This window comes from Osmerus mordax, chromosome 14 (assembly GCF_038355195.1).
Source record: "Osmerus mordax isolate fOsmMor3 chromosome 14, fOsmMor3.pri, whole genome shotgun sequence".
Lineage (NCBI taxonomy): Eukaryota > Metazoa > Chordata > Actinopteri > Osmeriformes > Osmeridae > Osmerus > Osmerus mordax.
Genome location: NC_090063.1, coordinates 4,822,045 through 4,848,967, shown reverse-complemented (window position 1 = coordinate 4,848,967; position 26,923 = coordinate 4,822,045). Strand labels below are relative to the sequence as shown.

At 49.2% G+C, this 26,923-nt stretch overlaps 1 protein-coding gene across 1 annotated transcript in view; it reads left to right on the top strand.

Annotated features, from left to right (window-relative positions):
* Positions 1-26,923, top strand: part of col27a1a (collagen, type XXVII, alpha 1a) — a 74,993-nt gene that overhangs the window by 15,183 nt on the left and 32,887 nt on the right. The window contains exons 4-12 of the mRNA XM_067250231.1: positions 1,028-1,081; positions 8,213-8,266; positions 10,520-10,573; positions 10,880-10,933; positions 18,267-18,311; positions 20,590-20,643; positions 20,995-21,039; positions 22,678-22,731; positions 23,348-23,392. Of these exons, the coding sequence (XP_067106332.1) occupies positions 1,028-1,081; positions 8,213-8,266; positions 10,520-10,573; positions 10,880-10,933; positions 18,267-18,311; positions 20,590-20,643; positions 20,995-21,039; positions 22,678-22,731; positions 23,348-23,392 (459 nt within the window). The remainder of the gene's footprint in view (positions 1-1,027; positions 1,082-8,212; positions 8,267-10,519; positions 10,574-10,879; positions 10,934-18,266; positions 18,312-20,589; positions 20,644-20,994; positions 21,040-22,677; positions 22,732-23,347; positions 23,393-26,923) is intronic.

The following is a 26,923-nucleotide window of genomic DNA, read 5'->3' as shown; positions in this document are numbered from 1 at the left end:
CTGATTGACAATATTTCTGGCCGAGGAAGCTTTAAGCAATTTTTGTTCAAAATATTCCACAGATTGACTAACGTTTCCGTGTGTCTATTGAATGAAAACTGTATGTGTTCATCAGCTCACATAGAGGTTCATCTCACACGCATCATCTTGTGTGTGTGTGTGTGTGTGTGAGCAAAGTGTGGTTTCAGAGTGTTGGGTTTGTTTTGGACTGCCTGAGGCACCGTAGCGGCGGTCAATCTCTGTGTTGTTCCTCGCTTCTCCATTTCCTTTCGGTTCATGAAAAGAAAATGAATGACCACAAACCTGCCACAGTTGATAAACTTAACACACCCGGTCACGAAAGCCAAAGAGAGAGGGGTAGTGAGGCCTATAGAGAATACAGAGAGGGAAGGGGGGGTGAGAGAGATTGAGAGAGAGATAGCTGGAGAAAAAAGAGATGGTCGGAGATAGCAGAAAGGAGAGAAAGGAGAGAGAGACAGGAAATCACATGTTTGTGCTAGTGTTTCTAGTGTTTCTAGTGTTTCCTACCACACAGGCACTGCAGCCTATGATTGATAGGCTGACCCCTTCTCACCGGCACTATAGCAGCAGGGTTGTAATTGCATCACAGGAAAGGTGGCATGCCTCTCTCTCTCTCTCTCTCTCTCTCTCTCTCTCTCTCCTCTCTCTCTCTCTCTCTCTCTCTCTCTCTCTCTAACTCTCTCACACACACACAAGCTCTCTCTCTCTCTCACAAGCGCTCTCGCTCTCACAAGCTCTCTCTCTCTCGTTCTCTCTCTGTCTCTTTCTGCCACCGTTCATTGTGGACCCAGAGGAGGTTTGCCTCTGAATGAAGGTACAATGAAGCTAGTCTTTATGGTCTGATAATGATCTTAGAGTATGGAAGTGAAGTGAAAGGGTTCTGTTTGTGTGTGTGAGTGTGTGTGTGTATCTTTTTCAATGGATATAGTTTGATGTCTAAACGTTTGGACAAAGTGTAACTGACCTTCCATTGCCACCTTTCCCTCCCCCCCCCTCTCTCCTCCAGGGACCACCAGGACCTCCAGGGAAGTCAGGCCTGCCAGGGAAGAGGGGGTCCTCGGTGAGTCTGGGTTCTGTCTCCCCGCTCTGGTTGCTGTTTGTTTGGAAGTCCCCCTTCCCCCACACACACACACCCATCAGTGTGTCAAGCTCAAACACCTAATAGCTCAGCCAGGGTCACCCCTCCTCCATCCTCACCCCTAAATGATCATCCATCCTCCCCCAGCCTCCCCCAGCTTGTCCCAATCTTCCTCCTCCCAGCCACCCTAACCTTCAGGTCCCTTCCAATGCCCGAGTCTGGACCTTGTGGCTGTACCAGGGATTAAACTCCCAGGATAACATTATTTAAGGGCCTCTCTCCGGTGTGCCTGTGCTACCTGTGTCTTACTTAAGCGATGTCTTACTCCGGACAATGCTCCCTGTGAAGTCTAGCGCCAACACACACACTCACACACACACACACACGCTCAAATAGAAGAGTGTCTCTGTGTACCAGCCTTGCAGACACGGTCTCAGATCATTTTCTGTAATTACCATAATAGCCTACCCCCCCCCCCTTACATGCACACACACACACACATGCACATACAAACACACACCCCACCCTCCAAAGTTTTCTTATGCAGTCAGGTTGACCCCACTCAGTGTGAGTCTGCGAGTGTTGACCTCGAACCCTGAGGCGTAAACAGGAAAGCACCTATAAAGAGGCTCTTTCAAAAGGCTGTCTGTGCGACAGGATGGCCAATAAAAGCTTTGTAAACAGAGCTCAGGCATAAGGTTCCACAGGGCCCTGTTCATCTGGAGCTGGAGGTGGAGGAGGAGGAGGAACGGGAGGTGGAGGAGGTAGAGGAGGAGGAACGGGAGGTGGAGGAGGTAGAGGAGGAGGAGAGACAGGAGGAGGTAGAGGAGGAGAGGGTGGAGCAGTGTGAGGAGCTGAAGGAGGAGGCCGAGTCAGTTACATGATGGTGGACACGTCGCAACAATCGGCGTTCGAAAAGAAGTGTGTATGTATGCGCATGCTTGAATGAATGTTACCGTGTGCTTGTGTGTGTCTGTGTGTGTCTGTGTGTGTGAATGCATATGAGCGTGCAAATGAGCATGAGAGAGATAGACAGAGTGAGCCCGGACTAGAGGAACAGGGCAAGGTACAGCAGCCCTCCGCTCTGGAATAAAGAGCTCTTTGTCCGGCTCTAATGAAAGCTGTTTAAATCTTCAGCAGAACTCACTGCTCTGCCTGTGTGTGCACTAGCAGAACCAAGTCACCAAATCAGTCAGTCAGTAATTCAGCCGGCCAGTCAGTCAGTCAGTCTTTCAGCCAGTCAGTCACAGAGCTAGCCAGACACTCAGTCAACTCTAATTCTAACCCAGCCAGTCACAGATATGCCGTTGATATCTCTGACCCCCGGTCAGTCAGCCACACCAAACAAAGTGGAGCTTCTGTTTCCAGCCTTGTTGTCTTAGAAGTGGTTCAGCATCAAAACGGCCACAGCGAAAACAAGACTATCCATAAAAAGTTGAATGGATGCTGTATGTGTTGATTCCGGTTTACAGCTGGGCCCCTCGCTAACCCGCCCTCAGTTGGCCCAACCCCTTAAGGGCTGAACCGACACCTCAAACAAACAAATCCATCCCTCACTGTAAAATGAAAGGCCCATCTACACAGTTACAATGACTAAAACTATTCAACACACATACAGTTGGTTGAGCAGTATTATATACTCCTCTGAAAATGACACCAATACATCCATTCTAATTCATCGTTCATTGCCACCCTTGAAACAAAAACACCTCTTAGCTTATCAGGGTTTCAACAACACACACACACAAATACACAAACACACACACACACACAGATGCTCCGCATAATTGATTCTACAAATCAAGCAGGAATCCGGTGACTGTGCAGGTTGGGGCCTTCTCGTCGTACGGGGAGGAACGAGGATCTGTCGACCGCCCACAGCTGCTCCACGTTAACGGGAGAGGGAGATCGTTAGTCAGCAACACTGGGAAATACCATAGTAAAATACTATACAGCCATCTTTGTTCCACTGTTAAATCCAAGTCTCCTCCTCGTCCTGGTGTGACAGCAGGCTCTGACTCAGCTGGCTCTGATGCTGCACACCTGGGTCACACGCACAAGGCAAATACACTTCTGACACCGCTTTCAGTTTACCAAGTAGCTCCAATGACAACAATCGCCAATATTTCCTTGAATGTTTTGGATCATTCTCCAATACACGTTAAGAATAAGAATGGGAGCTGACATTCTGAAACGTTGGACACACACACCAGCTCAGAGTGTGGTCTGTCTCAAGGTATGGTGATACTGTTGAACCCTCCAGGAACCCCACCCTTGAGCCTAGTTTGACCCCTGACCTCACACACGTGAGTGTGAGACACTGTTGCTGTGGCAACCACGGTCAACATTGCCCGCTGATGATGCAGTGGCATGGTGATGTGTCCCAGACAGCTTCAGGGCTGGGGGCTGGGAGGTGAGGCTAGGGAAAGGGCTGGGGGCTGGGAGGTGAGGCTCGGGAAAGGGCTGGGACCAGGGCGACTGTGGTTGAGCCTGGGGTTAACACTTGGGTGAGCTTGTTTTAACTCACCCAGCACATTGAAACCAATGGATCAGTCCCATCCAAGCAAAACAAACGCCTCAATGTGCTGGTGCGCCAGTCTGGTTGGGGTTGTAAGTCTGACCCAAAGGCAGACGGTCTATGACCTCTCTGTGGAGACCTGTGTCTGGGGCCCTCTTCAAAAGAGCCTTTGTCTGAGTGAGAGAGACACTGTCTATCTAGCCTCCTACAAACTCCAGCACCACGCCCAACACCTACCCTACCAAGGGAAGTGCCCAGAGACAAACACACGCTGTGCCTTTTTATTACAATCAAATCCAACGGGAGATGGAAAAATAGATTCGATAAGGTATCTCTGTGGGTAGCTGGATTAGCGTGGAGCTGGCACGGTTGGTGCCCTGTGTTGGCGTGTAGCTGGCGTGTTTGATGTCCTGTGTTGGCGTGACGAGGGTACCACTTGTGTTTTCCACTCACTGAGCTCAGTGTTTTGTTTTGCCATGGTAACCGTGTGTCATGGCGTCAGATCCGATTTTTTAGGGGTCCGTGTTGATCCCGGTCTGAGCTCTGTGGACAAGCCTCCATAGGAATACGGCTGTCATAAAACCTGGGAAATGAACTTTGCACTGGGGCTCAACTCCAGTCGTTCTGCCTCTACTCCTACAACTAGTCCTGCTCATCTTCTTCCTCATCCTCCACCCCTCTTCCCCCTCTTCCCCCTCCTCCCCCTCCTCATCCTCCTCCCCCTCCTCATCTTCCTCCTCCTCCTGGCTGCTCCTAGTCTGTATGTGTGTGTGCAGTGCTCAGGAGGGACCAGGGCACAGGGGCATTGCCCACCTGGCAGGGCTGGTGAAACCAGAGCCATGTTGTTTTTTTTAAGTGTTTCTTGATTCGTGCTCAGTCCTAGTGAGACCAGTAAAAGTTAGTCAGGCACAGCTTATTACTGTTTTCATGCACTTTTAATGGAAAGCTTAACTGTACTTAAAGTTCATGTCGTGCCGTCCTGGTCAGGCATCATCTACGGATAGCTTGGCGAGATGCTGAAACTGTTTTTGCAGTTATTTGAGCTATTACTGTTTTTGTTGTAAAATAAATAATATTGCTGTGGATTAGCGATGTTTTCTCGTTTTATAGGGTCAGTATTGATGTGCTGCATGATGTATTTCAGTCCTACTCTGGCTCTTGCACACCAGGGATCTTTTATAATGTTTTTTCAAGCATTCTGGACAGGCTTGCTCTCTCTGTCAGGCTTGCTCTCTCTGTCATTGTGGAGTATTTACAATCCTTCACGTGGGACTGGACTATGGGGCTGTGATGTCTGTGATGTCAGCCTCCTGTCTGCCTGTCAGTCCTTCCATCCTGCCGACCGACCGTCCGCCTGCCTGCCTGGCTGTCCGTGCCAGTCCGCCAGCTTACCTTTCTGTTCCAGAGTTCCTGTGGTGGTGCTGACATGGCAGAGCAGGCCAGGGACATGTGTGTGTGTGGGGGGGGGGGGGGGCAGGCACAGTGACACCTGGTCCTGCTTCTCTCCACAGTGTACATGACCCTCCCTTCAGTAGGACCACAGCTCAGGGAAAATACACAGGCTCATGGAGACCTGGGATAAAATCCTGAACTCTGCCCACCCACCCCCCTCCCTCCCTCCCTCCCTCCTTTCTCTCTGTACCCCCTTCACATCTCTGGGATTTACCCCCGAAAGAGAGACCCCGCAGTACGAGAGAGAGGAGCGTGTTGTGTTTTCACACCCTTTCTCTCTCTCTTCCCACTCACGCGGGCTCTGTGCTTCCCAGTCGTGTGGGGGGGGGGGGGGGGCGCGGGGGGGGTGGGGGGTGCTCTCACTTGGCACAGCTTCACACGGGGCAACTTTTATCTTTCATGTCTGCCATATACATGTTCCAGCGCTCTTTATGACCTGTTGTATAAATTCAAAGCATCTTTATGGGGCAACGCCATTACAGCCTCGCGGCTGGTCCCACACATGGCCTCTATCCTCTCCAAGCAGGGTTGTGGACATAGAGGAGTTCATCCTTCCGACGTTATTCTTATGCGCTGTACACTCTTAGAAACATGAAACTTTTAGAAGCAGCATTTGTTTAGTGTTTCGGACACTCTGTCCGATTTTAGACACCGTACTAACCCCCAGGAGTGGAAGGCCTCGTTACCACGGTAACCGCAAGTGACGCCCTGGTGGTCAGCGCAAGAGGTTGTGGCTTCCTCTTCTATATCCCTGAATCTCCATCTGTGTGCGCCGCACCCTGGCATGGCCCCGATTAAGCAACTTTACCAAGGAAATAGCCCTGTAATGTATACCAGGGTCTTTGTGCTAACAATGAAAACATATGCTAATTATACACCTAGTTGAGAAGGGAGACAGCTGCCATGGCTAACACCCACCGTAAACACACAAATAACGCACGTAAAGGGGAAATGCCAATGCTATATCAGCTTTGGACCATGGGTCCCTGTGCCAAAGATGCCAACATACAGTACCTTAATTATAGAGCTTTCAAATAGAATGGGGAGGCGTCATGACATATAATTCCGTGCGGCACATAACCAGTTGTGGGTCTGTGTGTGTGTGCCAGTCATGCCAGCGATCCTAGGAGCTAAACATAGGTAAACCACAGACCGGCCATAAGAAGAATCTGGTTTATTTCCAGTGTGTTGATGGCATGGAGTCCTCCTCCACCTCCACCTTAACACTGTCCATGTGTAAGGGAGCACCACCAGATATAGGGGACAGGACTTGGTGCGTGTGGAGTGTGTGGAGTGTGGCGTTTGGTGGGTATAGTGTCGCATGTAATGTGTAGCATGTAATGTGTAGTGGTTAGCGTGTAGCTTGTAGAGGGTAGTGTCAGGTGTCAGGTGGCTGAGCGGTGAGGGAAGCGGGCTAGTAATCTGAAGGTTGCCAGTTCGATTCCCGGCCGTGCCAAATGACATTGTGTCCTTGGGCAAGGCACTTCACCCTACTTGCCTCGGGGAGAATGTCCCTGTACTTACTGTAAGTCGCTCTGGATAAGAGCGTCTGCTAAATGACTAAATGTAAATGTAATGTAGTGTGTAACGTGTAGAGGGTATTGTGTAGCGTGTAGTGTGTAGCGTGTAGAGGGTATTGTGTAGCATGTAGAGGGTAGTGTGTAGCGTGTAGAGGGTATTGTGTAGCATGTAGTGGGTGGCATGTAGTGGGTAGTGTTTAGCAGGTAGTGGTTGCGTGTAGTGGGTAGTGTGGTGTGTAGCTTGTCGGCATTTTCGACTGTGCTTTTACGGCCATGTCATCCAGACGCAGGTAAGCGCATTTCGAACCTCCTTTCACAGGACCATAAAGAGCCACTTGGCTGACGAGGGGTGTTGGTGGAGGGATGTTAAACTCTAAACCACTCTCAGCTTGTTGCCTGAATGGTTCCGCCTCACCCCACAATGAAAGTCACTGACCCCACTCTAGAACCGGTCGTGACACTTTTTCCGCGCTCTCTGACACGCCTCACCTTTGACGCTGGGCGGGCGACTGGGGGGGGGGGGTGCCGGAGGGGCACCAGGGTGATACGCCACGTGTAGGGTCATCTGGAAGGTCAAGGGTCCGAGGTCAGTAGTATCGGGTTGGAAAAAGGCAGCTCGGACGCAGGTGGGGGACCCCTCTGTGGGCCGGCCACAGCCATATGGAGCTCTGGAGGGAGGAGGGGGCTGTCGCACACGCTGACGCCCACTCAGGGAGCTTGGAGATGGGTTGAGGACCTTGTCATCGCCCTCCCAACTGCTCCTGAGGTGTAGTAGCCTGGCCTACAGCCCCCAGAGCAGCTTCGGGTGTGTGCCTGTGTGTGTGTGTGTTGCGGGTGGGGGTGGGGGGGGGGGTGACTGTGCTACTGTATACCCCTGCTCTGTTTGTTTTGAAAGTCAACGTCTTTTTTCGTTCCTAGCAACAGCTTGCAGAGTGAAACACATACCACCGGAGGAATTTAAAGCTCTAATTGAGCTGAGCTGCAATTCTCATTAAGACGCTGAACAATAACAATGTTGAAAGTCTCTGTGTGTGTGTGTGTGTGCGTGTGTGTGTGTGCGTGTGTGTGTGTGTGTGTGTGTGTGCAGGAGTGTATATGAACTCTCATGGGTGCATTAGGGTTTGCCTTTGTGAGTGAGTGAGTGTGTGTGTGTGTGTGTGTGTGTGTGTGTGTGTGTGTGTGTGTGTGTGTGTGTGTGTGCGTGTGACGCCAGTCTCTGGCCCAGGGAGACTGTGGAGTGTGAGCCAACTAGAGAGGGAAGGAGGAAAACCACATCCATATGTCTCTACTCCTCCATCCTACCTCCAGCAGAGAGGAGCCTTTTCCACAAGCTACCCCCATCTTCCCCCACCACACACACACACACACACACGTGCACGCACAAAGGCACACATGCACGCACATACGTATGAACACACTCACTTTTTCTCTGTCTCGGTAACACACACACACACACACAAAATCCATCAGAAAGCAGATAGCAGAAAGCAGCGAGAAATGAAGGCTGGACCTCTACCAGCCTGTGCATCTCTCGAACCCACAGCCTCAGCAAACCTGCCAACACGAAGATTGATCATCCTCTTCATCATCGTTTGATAATGTGTTTTTCTTTTTGATTTACAGGGAGCCCCTGGTCCCCATGGCAACCCTGGTCGACCTGGTCCGCCGGGGTCTAAGGTATGTTCCACACGCACACAGACACAGACACTGACTCTCTCACACACACACACGTGCACACACACACACTGTATAATTCCTGAAAAAACCTCCTTGACAGACACATAAAAATACTTCCTGAAACACACATACACACTCCCAAACTCACAAACACACACGCACACACACACATAGTTGTCTAGTGCCAGCCGTCTGCTGTATGGTTTTCCACATTAAACCATGTCTGTGCTTTATGTACCTGCTCTGGTACTTTAATGGGCTGAAGGAGTATGGAGATGAGGTGTTGCATTCTCTATGTCTGTTCTCTAATCAGCTGGAACCTATTAGGACCAACATCCCACAACACACACACACACACACACACACACGCACATGTACACAAACAATGACACCAAGTATTTGATTGTATTTGCAAATACCAACCAAACCAGGTTCATGACCAGTGTGGGAGTTGCATCTAGCGTTCAGACGGAGGTGAATGTCAGGTCTCTGTGTTCTGTGAGAGGGAAGGGGAAGGTTTTACAGTTGTGTGTGTGTGTGTGTGTGTGTTTGGGTGTTCACATGTGTATGTGTTCACGTGTGTCTTCATGTGTGGGCGTGTGCATTGTCATTCTAGGAGATCCCCCCCCTCCCCCAGACCCAGAGGTCTCCTCCTTAGCATGGGGGAGGGGTTTGAGGGGGTCGAGGGGGCAAGAGGGCAGAGTTCATGCTGATTTATCAGGGCTGTGGGGAAGACATGGCGAGATGGAAACTCTGACCCCTGAATAAACCTGTCTACCTTTTTACTTGTGAACACATGATGACCTGGCCCATGTACAGATCATCTTCCTCTCTCTCTCTCTCTCTCTCTCTCTCTCTCTCTCTCTCTCTCTCTCTCTCTCTCTCTCCTCTCTCTCTCTCTCTCTCTCTCTCTCTCTCTCTCATCTCACTACCTCTCAGTATCTCTCTTTCTCTCTCTCTTGCTGATTTCCACACAGGCATTAATGAGGCCTACCTATATTTAAGGTTGTTATAAAAAGACCTGACATAAACATGGCCACAGCTGCACACAATCAGATTGCACATCCCCACGCTACCCACCCAGCCCAGCCAGAATCAGAGCCAGAGAACCTGTGTTCCGCGGATCACCGGAGAACATGACTCCATTCTACCTCCTTTCTATCATTACTCTCTCTTTCCACTATTACTTTCTTTCTTTATTCTTTTTTTTCTTTCTTTCTTTCATTCTCTCTCTCTCTCTCTCTTTATTTTTTAGAAGGACTGTAAGAGCTTGGATTATCAACAGCAACTCAGTTCTCTGGAGCGGTGTGCTAACTAACTGCGTTGCAAACAAGCCGCCTTCCTAACAAACATTTTCCACTTCCTGAGAGCCATAGAGCCATGTTCCCAGACTACAGACCCCAGGTCGGCCCGCCCTGCCCATTTGCTGTGTTGCGTGTTGGGGACAGAGGTGTCGGACAAGGAAACCTGCAACCACAACACCCCCCAGCACACACACACATTCGCACACACCCTCCCCCCTAAATGGCAGGCAGAGCACCGTATTTCAGAGCTGCCTATTGGCATACACAGAGATGTTTAACCTTGTAAAGATGACTTTGAACAACCAAACCCCCCCCCCCCCCCCCTCCCCACACCTTGAAGAACGATGTCATAGCCAGGTCATACGACCACGGGCAAACCGGACATAGCCAGATCATACGACCACGGGCAAACCGGACATAGCCAGATCATACGACCACGGGCAAACCGGACATAGCCAGATCATACGACCACGGGCAAACCGGACAGTAGGTTTCCAGAGCTTGCAAAGGCTTGGATGGAATAGCATTAATGGTGTTTTATAGAAGAGTTGAGAGGAGCCAACATGTGGAACCCTTTCCTCAGCCAGGGCATCCCTCCTTGGGGGGGGGGGGGGGGGGGGGGGGGGGGGGGCAGGGGGGGGGCGTAACCCTGGCCCTGGCCTCCTCTTTCGGGCAGGTGTGTTTAGAAAAAGGTTCTGCTCGGCCTTGCTCTGTGATTGTTTTCCCTTGTCTGGTCTGGTCTGGCCTAGTCTGGTCTGGTCTGTTCCAGTCTGGTCTGGTCTGGGACCGAGCTCTTGGCTTGCTACAGTTAAACTCATTTGCGACTCATTCAACCACCCTCCTCCATGCCAGGAAATGTGAACCCTGATGGTTTTGAATGCATAGACCCTGTCTCTAAGCTCTCTCTCTCTCTCTCTCTCTCTCTCTCTCTCTCTCTCTCTCCCCCCAGGGGTGGAAAGGCGACCCAGGGCTCTCTCCTGGTACTGCACCTAAAGGAGTGAAGGTAACCCACACCGCTTCATCTCCTCCTGTAAAGAGCTCCGATTAACCCCAGTCCTAGACAAGGAGCTCTTTCAGTGGATGTGTGTTTAAATCTAGGATCTGGCTTAATCCCTGTGTGGGAAAACCTGCCCTTTAATGTGCGCATCATCAGCGCTGTAGAAGTGCTGTCCCTTCTGTCTGAAACTGACACAGCCTGAATGTGTTTCACGGAGTGTGTTGTTGGACAGTATGTGATGTCAGGGTTGTTATTGGTTTGGCCAACTCATGGTTTGTATGTGTTTGTGTGTGTGTGTGTGTGTGTTTCCAGGGAGACCCAGGACTTCTGGGACCGGTTGGGCTGACAGGCCAAGTCGGTCGAAAGGTACGACTGAAGCGTTTTTTCTCTTCTCCTCCTCTTCTCCACCTTCATCTCTCCCTCCATCTCTCCCTCCTCCATCTCGCCCTCCATCTCTCCCTCCATCTCTCCCTCCATCTTTCCCTCCATCGCCACCTCTCTACCTCCTCTAACTCCAACTCTACCTCAATCTCTCCCTCCGTCTCTCCCTCTGTTCTCCACCTCCCTCTTTCTCCATCTCTCTCTCCAGCTCTACTTACACCTCTCTTTCCATCTCTCTACCCCCAAGTCTGCTCTCTGAGTTACTGCTCTCTGAGTTTTATATAGAATCCTTTGGAAAAGTAACAGGGGAAAATACATTGCTTACAGAACCCTTTCCAGGTCTGTAAGAACCACGGGGGGGTCTAATCGGTGCAAAAGTACACATCCGAAAAGGATATGGAACCTTTTTGTTCTGTTGTCTATTGTTCCACATGGTTCTGCCCAGCACTCTTTATTTTTAGAGAGGATCTGCTCTCTGTTTCTTCGGAATCCTCACAGTACTCCTCGGTTCCTCAAAGGACTGTAGAAACAGCTGTGTTCCTTCGCTCAGCATACTGTAGCAGAAACACGCACACTAACACATGCACGCGCTTATTATTAGACACAGTCCTCTTACAAACACACGAGTGCTGGGGCCAAGAAAGTGTGTGTATGAGATCATATCATCACCAAGCCAAATACGGCGAAACACGGCCATTGAGAAGTATGAAAACTGTTGAGTCCAGACGGGTGCGTTAGTCACTGCCGCCATGACATAACGTTTGTGTGTTCTATTATCTACACTAGCTTTGCCTTGCACAGACATACGTTGCAGGAGTCTTTCCCTCTCTCTCTCTCTCTCTCTCTCTCTCTCTCTCTCTCTCTCTCTCTCTCTCTCTCTCTCTCTCTCTCTCTCTCTGTCTTTCTCTCTGTCTTTCTCTCTGTCTTTCTCTCCGCCCCCCCACCCCCCTCTCTTTATCTTGCAGCTGGGAGTTGGAGTGGTGTGATAACCCTCCCTCTGTCAGGGGAGCCATCACTCTATCTCTCTTCTCTTCCTCCTCCCCCCAACTCTCCCCCCTTTTGTCTCTCAGTTTTTCTGCTGTGCTCACCACTTCAACCATCTGTGTCAGTTGGGTCATCTCCAGGGGGTCTACGCGTTTGCAGGAAGAGAGTGTGTGTGTGTGTGTGTGTGTGTGTGTGGGAAGGAGAGGGGAGGGGAGGGGGGGATCACGTACTGTACAGTCACTGGTGTCAAGCAGAGCAGGAAAGAGTTGAATTATGTGATTCATACTTCTAGGAAAGGGAACTTAGCCACAGGTTCTGTTGGACTGGACTCTGACAGGAACCGACCAGGACTGGTCCCAAGGGTGTGTGTGTGTGTTTTTATGTTTGTGTGTGTGTGCACATGCGTGTCTTTGTGTGTGTTTGTCAGACGTTTCATGGTTGAATTCTAGAAAACCTTGTCTGTGAATACAGTGAAAATGACATGCTTCTTTTTCTAGTATCGACAAATGGCCTTAGCAGGCAAATCAGTTTGACACAACTCAGGGACTTTGACGTTCCACCCCCCCTCCCCCGAGGCCTCATAGAAATAAAACTTTTCAGCTTTGCCAAGGAAACTGGCCGTACACAAACATTACACTCAACCTTGAGCAGCTGCACCAAAAGGTACCCACGTACAGATTGCAGTTGCTGTCACAACAACAGGCGCGTGTTTGCACGTACAGACATGCTTTTGCACGTGGAGACAGTACATGTGTGTGTGTGCGTGAATGCATGTAGGTGGAAAGTGTGTGTGTCTCTCGGTGTCCAGTGCAGCGTTTTCAATGAAACAGAGCATCAGGTCTAGCTGGCGGTCTGCCCTCAACATGTGGCTTTTGTTAAGAGTCTGCGGCTCAAGACACACACACACACACACATACACACATACACAGAAATGTGAAAGCTGGTGGAAAATATGGAGAGCTACTATTTCTGCTAAATGAGACTTGGCAGAGTGATGCTGGGTGATTTTCAAACCAGAGAATATTGAGCCATAGGTGTGAGTGTCTGGTACACACAAGGTGATTGGTTAAGAGAGATGTGTTGACAGGTGGCTCCGCCCCCCCCCCCCCCCCCCCCCCTGCCCCCGGGTTTGGATTAATGATGGAAACAGAACTCATCAACATAGACCACCGGTATAGTGAGAAAGTATAAGGACACAAACACACACACATACATACAGACACACACACACACACATACATACATACATACATACATACATACATACATACAGACACACACACATACATACAGACACACACACACACATACATACATACATACATACATACATACATACATACATACATACATACATACATACATACATACATACATACAGACACACACACATACATACAGACACACACACACATACATACAGACACACACACACATACAAGATAGGTGAGATAGGTGTAAGTATTTGACTAAGTGAGAACTTAGTCAAATAAAGCCATGATGTTATCATTACATTTAAAATGACAACAGAGACTGTGTTCTTTTCTCTCTCTGTTTTCCTCTCTCCTCTCTCTCTCTCCTCTCTGTGGGATGTGTGCTCGTGTGACCTAGGTGTGAATTTCTGGGTCAAAATGATAGGGAGGTTGTGTTAGTGAACAGTCCACCATACTGTCTCTCAGACACCAGTCAGTCTCTCACCTGCTGGTGACATCACCACCCTCAGGGGAGGGAGGTCATCTCCACAGCAACCGCATCAACACAGAGGATCTGATACAGGGTGTGACATCATGCCTTCCTGCCACAGGTATGACAAGCTGACCACAGAAATGACTGTATGGATCTCGTAAAACTGTGACCGTCGACGTCTGCTACTAGACACACACACACACACACTCTCAAACACACACACACACACTCAAACACACACACCCACTGAAACACACACAAACACACTCATGCACACTCTCCACACATACATGCACATGCGGACGTACATCTCTCTCCCTCCCTCGCTCACACACACACACACACACACACACACACTTCATCTTTCCATGATGAAGTCTCACACCATTCGACTCACAGTTGGATTCTCTGTGAGGAGGTTCAGTGTCATCTGACGCACAAGAGATACTTTGTTCTTGAGCAGATTCTTTCCAACCCCATCAGCGGACGCTGCCTCCAACTTAACCCAGTCCTCATTAGCAGAAACTCTTTGAAAACAGAACCAGACTAGAGACTGGTTGTCTTTCATGTATACAGTATGAGAAAGAATTGGCGCGTTCCACTACGATGTTTGTCGAGAGTCTTAGGGTGCTTGGCACACGGCTAAAGGCTTCTAGTCAACAAAGAAGAACCATCAGTCAAAACATTAGTCTTCGGATATTTCATTTGGTTTTATAATTTAAGATGGTTCTCACAATGTTCTGGGTTGTCACTCTGCTGGGTCTCCCTGCTGGGAAACATTGACATCATGGGGACGAGGTCTGGGTTGTGGAAGGATCCTGGGTCTGACTGGGTGCGGAGGGCCTGGGATAGAGGATTTGGGCCTCCCGTTGCCTCTGTATTACACCCTATAAAAAACCCTGCAGACTTTACAGCAGGGTTTGTGACTGGACTGTGTCTCAACCTGCATTAGCCTCGTTGCCCTCCCCCCTTCTCCCTCTCCTTTGTCTCTCTCTCTCTCTCTTCTGCTTGTGGGGTTTCCAAGGATGGAAAGAGGGTGGAGGAGGGAGCAGGAGTCCGTAGAAAATGTGTGATAGGGGAGAGTCGTTTCACGAGCTCGGACATACCGAGAGTGTTCCGCTGTGTTCTACTCGTGTCCTGCCAAGCCGAGTCTGAATGGGTTTTCAGTATGGAGAGGTCAGAGAGAGGAGGTTCACACACGCACACACACACACAAGCACACACACAAGCACACACACAAACGCACGCAGGGCCAAGCCTCAACGACAGGCTGTGTTACATTCTGCTGTACACTTTTCCAAAAAAAAAATCTCGGGTGTCTCTCCATATGTTTCAGTCTTACATTCTATCTTCGGGCGAGTGAGTGAGTGAGTGAGTGAGTGAGTGAGTGAGTGAGTGAGCGGGCGGGCAAGAAGGTAGTTGAGTGAGTGCATTCATAGAGCTACAGTTGAGTTGAGTCCATCATGATAGACTTAAAGATCACTGGGATTGATTGTAGGAAGACAAACAGTTTAGTCTGCAATCAGAATAGCCAGAGTAGGCATGGCACAGGTTTATCTTCCCCCTAACCATGTTTATATCATTCATCCTATTATTACGATACCACTGTTACATAAACGTTCCTGCAGTATGTCTGCCTATGTGTGTGTGTGTGTTCTGTGCAGGAGTGTGTGTGTCTCAAACGCTATCCACGCCAAACTCTCCTCTCCTGTGCTCAAACTTCATCCTCTCCAAACTCATCATTATTATGGTCAACTCAAATCAACCATCAATTCTCCCTCTTTCCGAAACAGGAAGCTCTCAGAAGCGTCTCCCTGTATTCTTCTATTAATAATGGATGTTTCTGTGTGGCCATGGGCTCCGGTAAACGACGGTCAGACGTGAGAGATGTGTTTCCATTGCTGCTATTGGACCCTAACCATACATGTGTCTCTGTCTGGGAGAGAGAGAGAGAGAGAGAGAAAGAGAGAGAGAGAGAGAGAGAGAGAGAGAGAGAGAGAGAGAGAGAGAGAGAGAGAGAGAGAGATGGGGAAGAGACAGAAACAAAGGGAGGTAAGGAGGGAGGGAGCAACAGAGAGAGGGAGAGAGAGAAAAACAAAGGGAGAGAGAGAAATATATAGAGAGAGAGAAACTGAGAGAGAGAGAGAGAAACTGAGAGAGAGAGAAACAGAGAGGCAGAGAGAGAAACAGAGGAGAGAGAGAGAAACAGAGAGGGAGAAAGAGAGAAAGAGAAAGGGAAAGAGAGAGAAACAGAGAGGCAGAGCGAAGGAGGAGGTAAGAACCCTCCGCCCGTCTTACACAGCTATGCTGTTGATATCTTGGTCCTGAAGTGAGGTTGGTGTGACAGACACAGCAGTAGTGGGCCCTGTGTCGACGTTGTGTTCCAGTCAGAGCCTTCTCGCGCCGCCTAGAGTGTAGGGCCAGGGGGTTCAGGTGTGTGTGTGTGTGTGTGTGTCTGTGTCCGGACCAGCCTGCCACAGCAGAGTTTACCATGCTAAATTCCTCAATGTAATGTGGCTATCTTCACTGACCTACATCCCGGTAGGATGAAAGGAGGATGAGAGAAGAGGGGATGAGGGAGGACAGAGCGGGAGAGGGGAGAGAGATCGAGGAGAGAAAGAAAGAAAGGGAGAGGAGAATGCAGGAAAGCAGACACCGACACACTAACACACAATGTGTCTTTTATTCCTTCTGCAGAAAAGTGCTGAGCAGGCTGCCGGGCTTAGCGATAAAGAGAGAGAGAGAGAGAGAGAGAGAGAGAGAGAGAGAGAGAGAGAGAGAGGGGGAAGGAAGGAAAGAAAGAAAGAAAGAAAGAAAGGGAAAAAAGAACAAACAGAGAGAGCTACTGCCAGTGCTGTGTGTTAGAGCTAAATGAAAGGCATTCTGAGGGTTTTATGTGATTGAACGCACATGCTTGTTAAAGCAGCGTTGTTGTGAACACAAACGCGGCAGACGGGATAGGGCGCCCTCGTTAGCACACACGTGACCCCGGGAGGAAAGCCACCTGACATGGCCTCCTCAGGGTTAATGACACAGCTAACACACGCTTGGAACGAGTCTGGAACATGACTAGAACATGACTAAAGCATATCAGGCAAATGCATGGTCAGCAGGTCATTATAGGATGAACTTGCATGGGATGTACAGTACACTATTAATACTGTAAGGGGCTGTTGTTATTGCACGGCTGTGCGGCCTGCAGGCGTCAGGAGGAGGGGTGGTCAGAGCAGTCTCCCCCTAGTGGTGCCTGCAGGTAGGGTGCACCAGGTGAGGTGAGAGAGAGAGGTAGGTAGGTCAGGTGATGTCTCCGAAGACAGGAAGCAGGCAAGGCCAGGTGCCTGGGGTTGGGAAGGACAGTTGGTAGTTAGGGATGAGTAAGCAACTACTGTAGGCGATGATGAGGCTAAATCGTGTTCAGACAGGAAATGCTGATTTTTTTGACATTTGGAAGTGTTGACAGAAGGTCTGTCAGACGTGGTTGGGCGGTGCTGAGGACATCCCTCAGGGCTGGCCAGTACCGTGTCCAGGGACTCAGAAACTGCATGTAAGAAAACGAGACAAAGGGAAGCTTTCCTTTCTTTCCTCCAGATTCTTTTTTCCACCTCTCTCTCTCTCTCTCTCTCTCTCTCTCTCTCTCTCTCTCTCTCTCTCTCTCTCTCTATCTCCCTATGCCTTTCCCTATGCCCCTCCTGATTCCCCCCCTCTCTCTGCAAATCCCCCCCCCCATCCCTCTCCCCCTCCTCTGTCAGAATGTGGTCTGTGGAGGCACGTCCTCCCACCTTTGATTCTGTTTTTCCGTTCTTTGTCGGGGGGGGGGGGTGGCTTGAGGGGAGGGGGGGCTTGAGGGGAGTGTTGCTGCCTCAGCAGAAAACCCCAGAAGTTCCCCTCGTCCCCCGGAGTGGATCCAGCCCGTCGGCTGCAGGGGAGTGTGTGTGTGTGTGTGTGTGCGCATATGCGTGCACGAGAGCCTGTGTTGGTCTGTGCATCTGTTTGTGTGTGAATATGTTTCTGCTTGCCTGTGTGTACGTGCCTGAAATATGAGTCAGTGTGTGTGTGGGTGTGTGTGTGTTTGACCTTGAGTGTTTGTGTGTGTATGCTCTGACTCCAACAGGAAAACATTTATATCCTAACTGTGTAGCGGCTCTGGCTTCCACTCTGAGTGTGTCTCAGTCAGTTGGGTCTGAGTGGAAATTCTAACCTCAGGACAACAACAGATTAGATGGATTCCTTGCGCATGGTATTGGCTATTAAAGAGTTGTTCATTTTAACATGCATATTTAACTGCGTAAAAAATCTCTCTTGTCAGCTCCCAGCAGGCTGAGCGAGGCCTGTGTGTTACCTCAGGTTTTCCATGACTGTCGTACCATTAATGTGTTAGCATGTGTGTGTACGTGTGTGTGTGTGTATGTGTGTATTTATGTGTGCGTGTGTGTGTGTGTATGTGTGTGTGTGCGTCATATTCCCGATGTTCTATGTCTTACACTTCACTCATGACTTTTACGAGTCATATTAAATGTGGCTCATTCCCTCTTCCTGTCTTCCTCTCTGTTTCTTTGTCTCTCTCTTCCCCCCCCCCCTCTCTCTCTCTCTCTCCTGGCCTCCCCATGTCTCTCTCCCCCCACTGAACAGTGTGTGCTTTCCTCCTCAGGGACAGAGAGGGCATGCTGGTCCCCCGGGTCATCCAGGAGAACCTGTAAGTAGCCCTTGGAAGGCCCTCTCTGCAGCTTCCTAATTGCATCTTTTAATCTTCTCTGCCCTCCTGAACCCCCGACCTCTGACCTCTACAGATACTTCTCTGGTCCTATCTAATCAGATCCAGCCCCCATAACCCTCTGTCTCTCTACGTCAGGCCTGGTCCTCACACCCACGTGTACACGCACGAATATGTACACTTGTGCACACACACGTACGTACGTACACACACGCACACACGCACACATACATACACAGACACACAGTCCCACAAACACACAGAGACCACACCGCAAAGGCTGGCAGTGATCGCCATGCACATTGTGGGATGTGTGATTTTGCTGTGGTCGCCGTGGCAATGCATGGTACTTATCATTCTCCAATGTGACAGTCCAACTGTCAGATGTCCAAGTCTGGTCCATGTCTTTGGAAAGCTTCCCTCGAGGCTGTCCTGGAGCCTCATGTCGTCTTGGTACTGGACTGTTTTGTCTCAGTGCCACCTGTGGGCAGTGCCAAACAGACCTGCAGGAAGCCAGAAATGGAGCTGGGGTGATGACAGAGGCCCTTGTACTGCACTGAGACACCAGCTCCAGAGACAGGACAAAACTGGGCCAGAACCAACCAGTCTCGTGTCACTGCAGCACTGGATCTCTCTCTGTGTCTTTCTCCTCTCTTTTTGCAGTATTTGGTCCTTAACCCTGCACCCCCCCACTCCCCCCCAACCCTGCACCCCTCTCTCTCTCCCAGTAGCTTATAATGTAGTGCAGTATCGTGGTCTATTTTGGGTCTGGACTGCCCATCCCTCTGTCCAGGACTATTTTCAGCCAAGAGCATTGAATTCCTGAGAGAGAGAGAGAGAGAGAGAGAGAGAGAGAGAGAGAGAGAGAGAGAGAGAGAGAGAGAGAGAGAGAGAGAGAGAGAGAGAGAGAGAGAGAGAGAGAGAGAGAAAGAGACAGACAGAGAGAAATGCCTGAGCCAAAGTCAGGACACAGAATGGAACAACTATGAGTGTTCTTGGTAGTGTGATGTCATCCTTGGAGGAGAGGAGAGGAAATGAGAGCAAAAGAAAGGAAAGGAGATGAGAGAAGAGAGGAGAAGAGAGAAGAAAAGAGGAGAGGAAAGGAGCAGAGAGGAGACAGACGCCCCCTGTTTTCTCATGGAGATGAGTTGACCTTCCCAGCAGTTCCACTGGCTGAGTCACACTGCAGCTTGGCAGCGACTGACGGCAACATTCTGAAGAATGTCACGATGGCTCTCGTGAGGTCACACCCTTGACCCAAATGATGAGACCCCCCGCCCCCCGACCCCCCTACATAAACACACACATGGTCCTAAAGAGAAACGCCTTCACCCCTTCACCCCTTTTCCCCACTCACCTCTCTTTCTCCATAATTACCTGGCTGCTTCACAAAGATGGAGAGAGAGCGAGAGAGAGAGATAGGGAGGGAGGGAAAGAGAGAGTGTGAGAGAGAGGGAACCGGTCTGTGAGGGAGGGGGCCAGGCCTCTGTATGGTGAATAGCAGGCAGTGTAGCAGCACTCTGCAGGGCTGGAGTGTGTCAAAGGAAGTTATACATGAACAAGCTTTCACTGGAGTCCTCTTGCCCCCTCCCCACCCCGTCCTCTCCAGACAGCCCCTCCAGGATTGCCCCCCCTGCACGCGTACACATGCACACACATCTTTACACACACGCACGCACACACTCATGCACACACGCATACTATGTGCACACACTCACTTCCACTCCCCACAGGTCTGACAGGACAAATTGGGGCTAGCCTACATATATGCACACACACACACACACACACACACAGATACAAGCCATCGTCCAACAGCAATACTGGTAGTAACAAAGGGCTTTTATAGACCTGCTCCACACACACACAAGGTTTCAGAGGGGGCTGGATCTGAGTGGAGCACTTGCTCAAAGTAAGCGCTGCACGAACCTTGGAGCACCTCACACACACTCTCTGTTACCCTAACACACACTCTGTGTTACCCTCACACACACTCTCTGTTACCCTCACACACACTCTGTGTTACCCTCACACACACTCTGTGCTACCCTCCTCACACACTCTCTGTTACCCTCACACACACACTCTGTGTCACCGTCCTCACACACATTATGTGTTACCCTCCTCACACACACTCTCTGTTACCCTCACACACATTATGTGTTACCCTCCTCACACACACTCTCTGTTACCCTGCACAAAGCTGTGTCTGTCTCTCTGTGTAAGTGTCATTCTGATCTCTCTCTCTTTCTTTGCGCAGGGAGAACGAGGTCCAGACGGAAGCCCAGGTGCCAAAGGTTATCCTGGCAGGCAGGTGCAGTAAATCCTCTGATGCTGTGCTGTGACTGGTACAGTAGGCAGGGTCAGTGGCCAAAGGTCAGGGGTTAGACTGACTTGTGCTGTAGGCAGCGAGTGAGGAGAGAGGGACTGGTACAATAGGCAGTCAGGGGTCACAGCTTAGTGTTAGAGAGATACTGGTACTGGAGATCAGTGGTCTGTCTGGCACAGTTGTCAAGTAGTCAAGGGCTTATCAACACACACACACATGTTATCTACTACTACACGCACACACACACAAACACATCCTTTCTGCTTCTGTCAGTGTTGTTCTGTAGACCAGTGATGCTGGTTAACCGTTCAACTACTGTTTCTGTCTGGTTTACAGGGGTTACCAGGACCTATAGGAGCCATGGGACCCAAAGGAGCTCGGGTGAGTCACCCATCGCCCCCCGTCCCCCTTTCCCCCCGTCCCCCCGTCCCGTCACCTGACAAACCCCACCCGCTCCTCCACTTCACCCCTAGAGTCCTATTTATCTAGAATAATCTATTCCTTCCTTTTCGTCTTCACCGCTCCATTCCTCCAGTTCCTCTCCTGCCTGCCCCTCTTCTCCTTTTCCATCCCTTCATTTCTCATGCACCCACTCACCTCCATCCTCCTAAACTCTTCCTATACTTCCCATTGGGCTCTGCTTCTTTCCTAATAGTGTCTCATGTGTGTGTGCATGTGCATGTGCATGCTCTGTCTCTCTCAAGTCTCTCTCCTGAGTGTACAGCAAAACACACCACCTGCCAACTGGTAGAGAATTAAAGATACATACATGAATGCACACATGTGCACATGCAAACAGGCACTTACACACACACACACACACATGCACACGCACGCACTGCTGTGGACTGTGGAGGTCAGCTTGTCTATAAGTCCTGCTGAAGCTCTTATGCTCGAGCACATAAGTCTCATTATATACAGTAGTTAGTGAATGAATGTGACCGTTGATATGCCTCAGCGTGCAAACGCACTTAATGTACACAAATACACATGTACACGCGTGCACGCACACGTGTTCACGCACACTCGCTAAGTTCCACGGATATTTATGTTGTGCTGCAATAAAGCTCCTTTATCAGCTCCTCCGGCTGATCCTAATCACCCCCACCCCTCCATGACCCCTCCCCCCCCCCTGCTTTCCACCCCCCCAACCTCCCGCTCTCCACCCCCCTGCCCCCCCCTCTACTCTCCACCCCCTGCCCCCCCCCCTCTACTCTCCACCCCATGCCCCCCCCCCCTCTACTCTCCACCCCATGCCCCCCCCCCTCTACTCTCCACCCCCTGCACCAGCCCCCTTTGCCTGGAATTTCCTGTTTAACCTCCAAATGAGGCCCTGCTGTCTTAAGGAACCCTTCCCTCTCTCTCTTTCTCTCTCTCCCTCTTTCCTTCCTCACTCTCCCTCTCTGTCTTTCTCACCATCATCAGTGAACCCCACACCTCATCCATGTCACCCTCCTCTGTTATCTAACTCTATCCTGCACCCCCACGTGTCACATCACCACCTGTCGATCAGTACGTCCGTTTCACCAGAACACTATTTGAGCCTCCAGCCTTGACTGCAGTGGATTTTGTTGGGGTCAATGTTGTCATTGTTATTGTTCTCGTTGTTGTTGTTGTTGTGGCGTTTGTCGTGGTCAGTGTCATTGTTGTTGTTGTCACTGTTAGTGTCAATGTCATTGTTGCTGCAGCTGTTGTTGTTGTTGTTGTTGCTGCTGCTGCTGCTGTTGTTGTTGTTGTTGTTGTCCTCCAGCAGTCCAGCCGGCCGACCTGTTCTTCTTCAGAGATCCCTGGCGTGAGGGTATGTGCCCTTGGACTACATCGTGGAAGCCAGCACCATGCAGTCCATGGGCATATACACTTGCCTCATGGCTTGGTTCTTCACGGAGACCCCTTCGGACCGACGGAGCCTCCCAGCACTGGACCCCTTGTCTCTGCACCTGAGGAGCCCCGCTGTTGGTATCATACTGCCTTCAGGTGTTAGAAGACTTACTCTCCACTCCTCTCCTCTCCTCTCTGCAGGGCTTCATTGGAATCCCAGGACTTTTTGGCTTACCTGGGTCTGATGGCGAAAGAGTGAGTGGAGGAGACCCTTCTCCTTTTTTGCTTCTTGCTTCTTCATTCTTGAGTGAGTGAGTGAGGTAGTGAGTGAGGTAATGAGTGAGTGAGGTAGTGAGTGAGTGAGTGAGGTAGTGAGTGAGTGAGTGAGGTAAGGAGTGAGTGAGGTAGTGAGTGAGTGAGGTAGTGAGTGAGTGAGGTAGTGAGTGAGTGAGTTAGTGAGTGCTTGTGTGTGTTAGCTTCCAAATGTGGGAACAGCCTCCAGCTGGGTGTTCTGTAATACTGTGTGGGAGTGTTGGTGACTCATACAACACACACACACACACATTTAAGAGCCTTTAAACTGCCTGACCTCCACTCTGCATTCTCCAGCCAGCCTTCTAACATCCAGTGATTAGCCTGCCTACTTATCTCTGCCTCAAGGGCCTTATGCATCAGGGCCAGAATGTAACAGACACTTCCACAGTCAGACAACTCTGTTAGCTGAGTCATGCTGTCTGTCTGCCTGTCTGTCTGTCTGTTTGTCTTTTAGGAACGTGTCTTATAGTGTGTACTTGTTGCTGACTTTTTTCATCTGATTTTCTCTGCTCCATCTCTCTATCTCCCCCCCCCCCCTTCATCCTTCTTTTCTCAGGGCATTCCTGGAGAACCAGGGAAGAGGGGCAAGATGGGTAGGCCGGTAAAGTTTTGTCTCAACATACTTTATAGATAATCATTCCAGTTCATACTGTGATCAAATGAATGGGGGGTCTAGATCTACTTTACTAGACAGTGGGGATGGAACCTTGTGGATAGATATTGTTATTGTATCAAATCCATATTGAAAAGCCTTTGTGATGCATAAGTGGACCTGGGTCAATAACATGCAAATACTGTCAAATACTTGGGTTAGTCTGATTCATTTTACTAGCGCAATGAAACCCATACTGCGACTCACCTCATACTGATCACATTATTGTGATTGGCTCATTATCCTACTGCAAACTGCAACCTCATGCTTATGTTTCTGAGGATGTCTCGTTGTCTCATTACTGAGGACACGCCTCATTATGTTATTGCTGAGGACATGCCTCGTTATGTTATTGCTGAGGACATGCCTCATTATGTTATTGCTGAGGACATGCCTCGTTATGTTATTGCTGAGGACACGCCTCATTATGTTATTGCTGAGGACATGCCTCATTATGTTATTGCTGAGGACATGCCTCGTTATGTTATTGCTGAGGACATGCCTCGTTATGTTATTGCTGAGGACATGCCTCGTTATGTTATTGCTGAGGACATGCCTCGTTATGTTATTGCTGAGGACATGCCTCGTTATGTTATTGCTGAGGACATGCCTCATTATGATATTGCTGAGGACATGACTCATTATTTTATTGCTGAGGACAAGCCTCATTATGTTATTGCTGAGGACATGCCTCATTATGTTATTTCTGAGGACATGCCTCATTATGTTATTGCTGAGGACATGCATCATTATGTTCTTGCTGAGAAAATGCCTCATTATTGTATTTCTGAGGGCATACCTCATCCTCAGTCATTTGGAGTTCAGACCTTTGTTTTAGAGAAATGCCTTGATCCTACCCTGTCCCCAGCTTTTTATCCAGCTCTGCTTAATATCTGGGTCGGCTTCAGGAGCTTTGGTGCAAACAGGCGCCCTAAACACACCCTCACACACACACAAACACACACACATACACACACACACGCACACATAAACACACACACACATATGCAAAGGTTTACAAGGTCTGCGTTTGCGTCATTCCTCACTTGCGCCTTCATAATTTCCAAAGAGATCAGCAAAAGGGCTAAGTGCAGGTCTAGCACTCCAGATTACAGCAGCAGCAGCACATGTGGTGCTGTAAGAGAAGTCTTTTGTTGGAGAAAGAAAGAGAGACCGTTATTTTGGGGTTCCTCACCGTGGAAACATTTGGAGTTGGTGTTACTAAAGAGACCAAGTTTTGGAGTTTGTCGAAGATAGTTTGGGAGAAGAATATGCCACCCTGAACAGTGATGTCATTCTGCAGCTGTGGCCTGTTGGCTTTTTAGTAGATAAGTCAATATATACAGTTAGGTCCATAAGTATTTGGACATTGACACAATTTTCAGCATTTTGGCTCTGTATACCACCACAATGGATTTGAAATGAAACAATCAAGATGTGCTTTAAGTGCAGACTTTCAGCTTTCATTTCAGGTTATTTACATCCAAATCAGGTGAACGGTGTAGGAATTACAACACATTTTATATGTGGCCCCCCCCTTTTTAAGGGACCAAAAATAATTGGACAAACTAACATAATCATAAATCTAATTGTCACTTTTAATACTTGGTTGCAAATCCTTTGCAGTCAATGACAGCCTGAAGTCTCGAACCCATAGACATCACCAGACGCTGGGTTTCGTCCCTGGTGATGCTCTGCCAGGCCTCTACTGCAACTGTCTTCAGTTCCTGCTTGTTCTTGGGGCATTTTCCCTTCAGTTTTGTCTTTAGCAAGTGAAATGCATGCTCAATTGGATTTAGGTCAGGTGATTGACTTGGCCATTGCAGAACATTCCACTTCTTTGCCTTAAAAAACTCTTTGGTTGCTTTCGCAGTATGCTTCGGGTCATTGTCCATCTGCACTGTGAAGCTCCGTCCTATGAGTTCTGAAGCATTTGGCTGAATCTGAGCAGATAATATTGCCCGAAACACTTCAGAATTCATCCTACTGCTTTTGTCAGCAGTCACATCATCGATAAATACAAGGGAACCAGTTCCATTGGCAGCCATACATGCCCACGCCATAACACTACCTCCACCATGCTTCACTGATGAGGTGGTATGCTTTGGATCATGAGCAGTTCCTTCCCTTCTCCATACTCTTCTCTTCCCATCATTCTGGTACAAGTTGATCTTGGTCTCATCTGTCCATAGGATGTTGTTCCAGAACTGTACAGGCTCTTTTAGATGTGTTTTGGCAAACTAATCTGGTCTTCCTGTTTTTGAGACTCACCAATGGTTTACATCTTGTGGTGAACGCTCTGTATTTACTCTGGTGAAGTATTCTCTTAATTGTTGACTTTGACACAGATACGCCTACCTCCTGGAGAGTGTTCTTGATCTGGCCAACTGTGGTGAAGGGGTTTTTCTTCACCAGGGAAATAATTCTTCTGTCATCCACCACAGTTGTTTTCCGTGGTCTTCCGGGTCTTTTGGTGTTGCTGAGCTCACCAGTGCGTTCTTTCTTTTTAAGAATGTACCAAACAGTTGATCTGGCCACACCTAATGTTTTTGCTATCTCTCTGATAGGTTTGTTTAGATTTTTAAGCCTAACGATGGCTTGCTTCACTGATGGTGACAGCTCTTTGGACTTCATATTGAGAGTTGACAGCAACAGATTCCAAACACAAATACCATACTTGAAATGAACTCTAGACCTTTTATCTGCTCCTTGTCAATGAAATAACGAACTCCCTTTATGAGGGAATAACATACACCTGGCCATGAAACAGCTGAGCAGCCAATTGTCCAATTACTTTTGGTCCCTTAAAAAGGGGGGGGCCACATATAAAATGTATTGTAATTCCTACACCGTTCACCTGATTTGGATGTAAATACCCTGAAATTAAAGCTGAACGTCTGCACTTAAAGCACATCTTGATTGTTTCATTTCAAATCCATTGTGGTGGTATACAGAGCCAAAAGGATGAAAATTGTGTCAATGTCCAAATACTTATGGACCTAACTGTATACGTAAACTCCCATCACACTGAAGCCTCCGCCTCCAAGACGTTGAGAAGTGACAGCTGTTGTCTAGTTAAGTTGTTCTTTACAGGGTGCAATGTGAGTCCAAATGTGTGATACTTGTAAACATGCTTGCTATAGGACTGGTCATACAAGAGCACAGCACAGTTTGGAAGAGATTAGGGAGTGCGTGTGCACGCGTCTCTGTGTGCGTCTGGAAGCCTCCAGTTCATCCCTTGTCGGACAGACCAGAGACACAGAGACTCCAGTCCTGTCTTCAGAGCTGTGCCTGGACTCAAGCTGGTGCTGTCAGCACAGCTCTGTCCTCTCCAGCACCCAGGGGCAGCAGGCAGCCGCTGACAGACGCTTGGTTGGAGTTTAAAGAGAGAGAACAAACATCAGTTTGTCAGTAGGAACATCAGAGGAGAAAGCCCACCCTGGTTGTTTTTTTCTACTGTTTTTCGACAGTTTTTTTTCT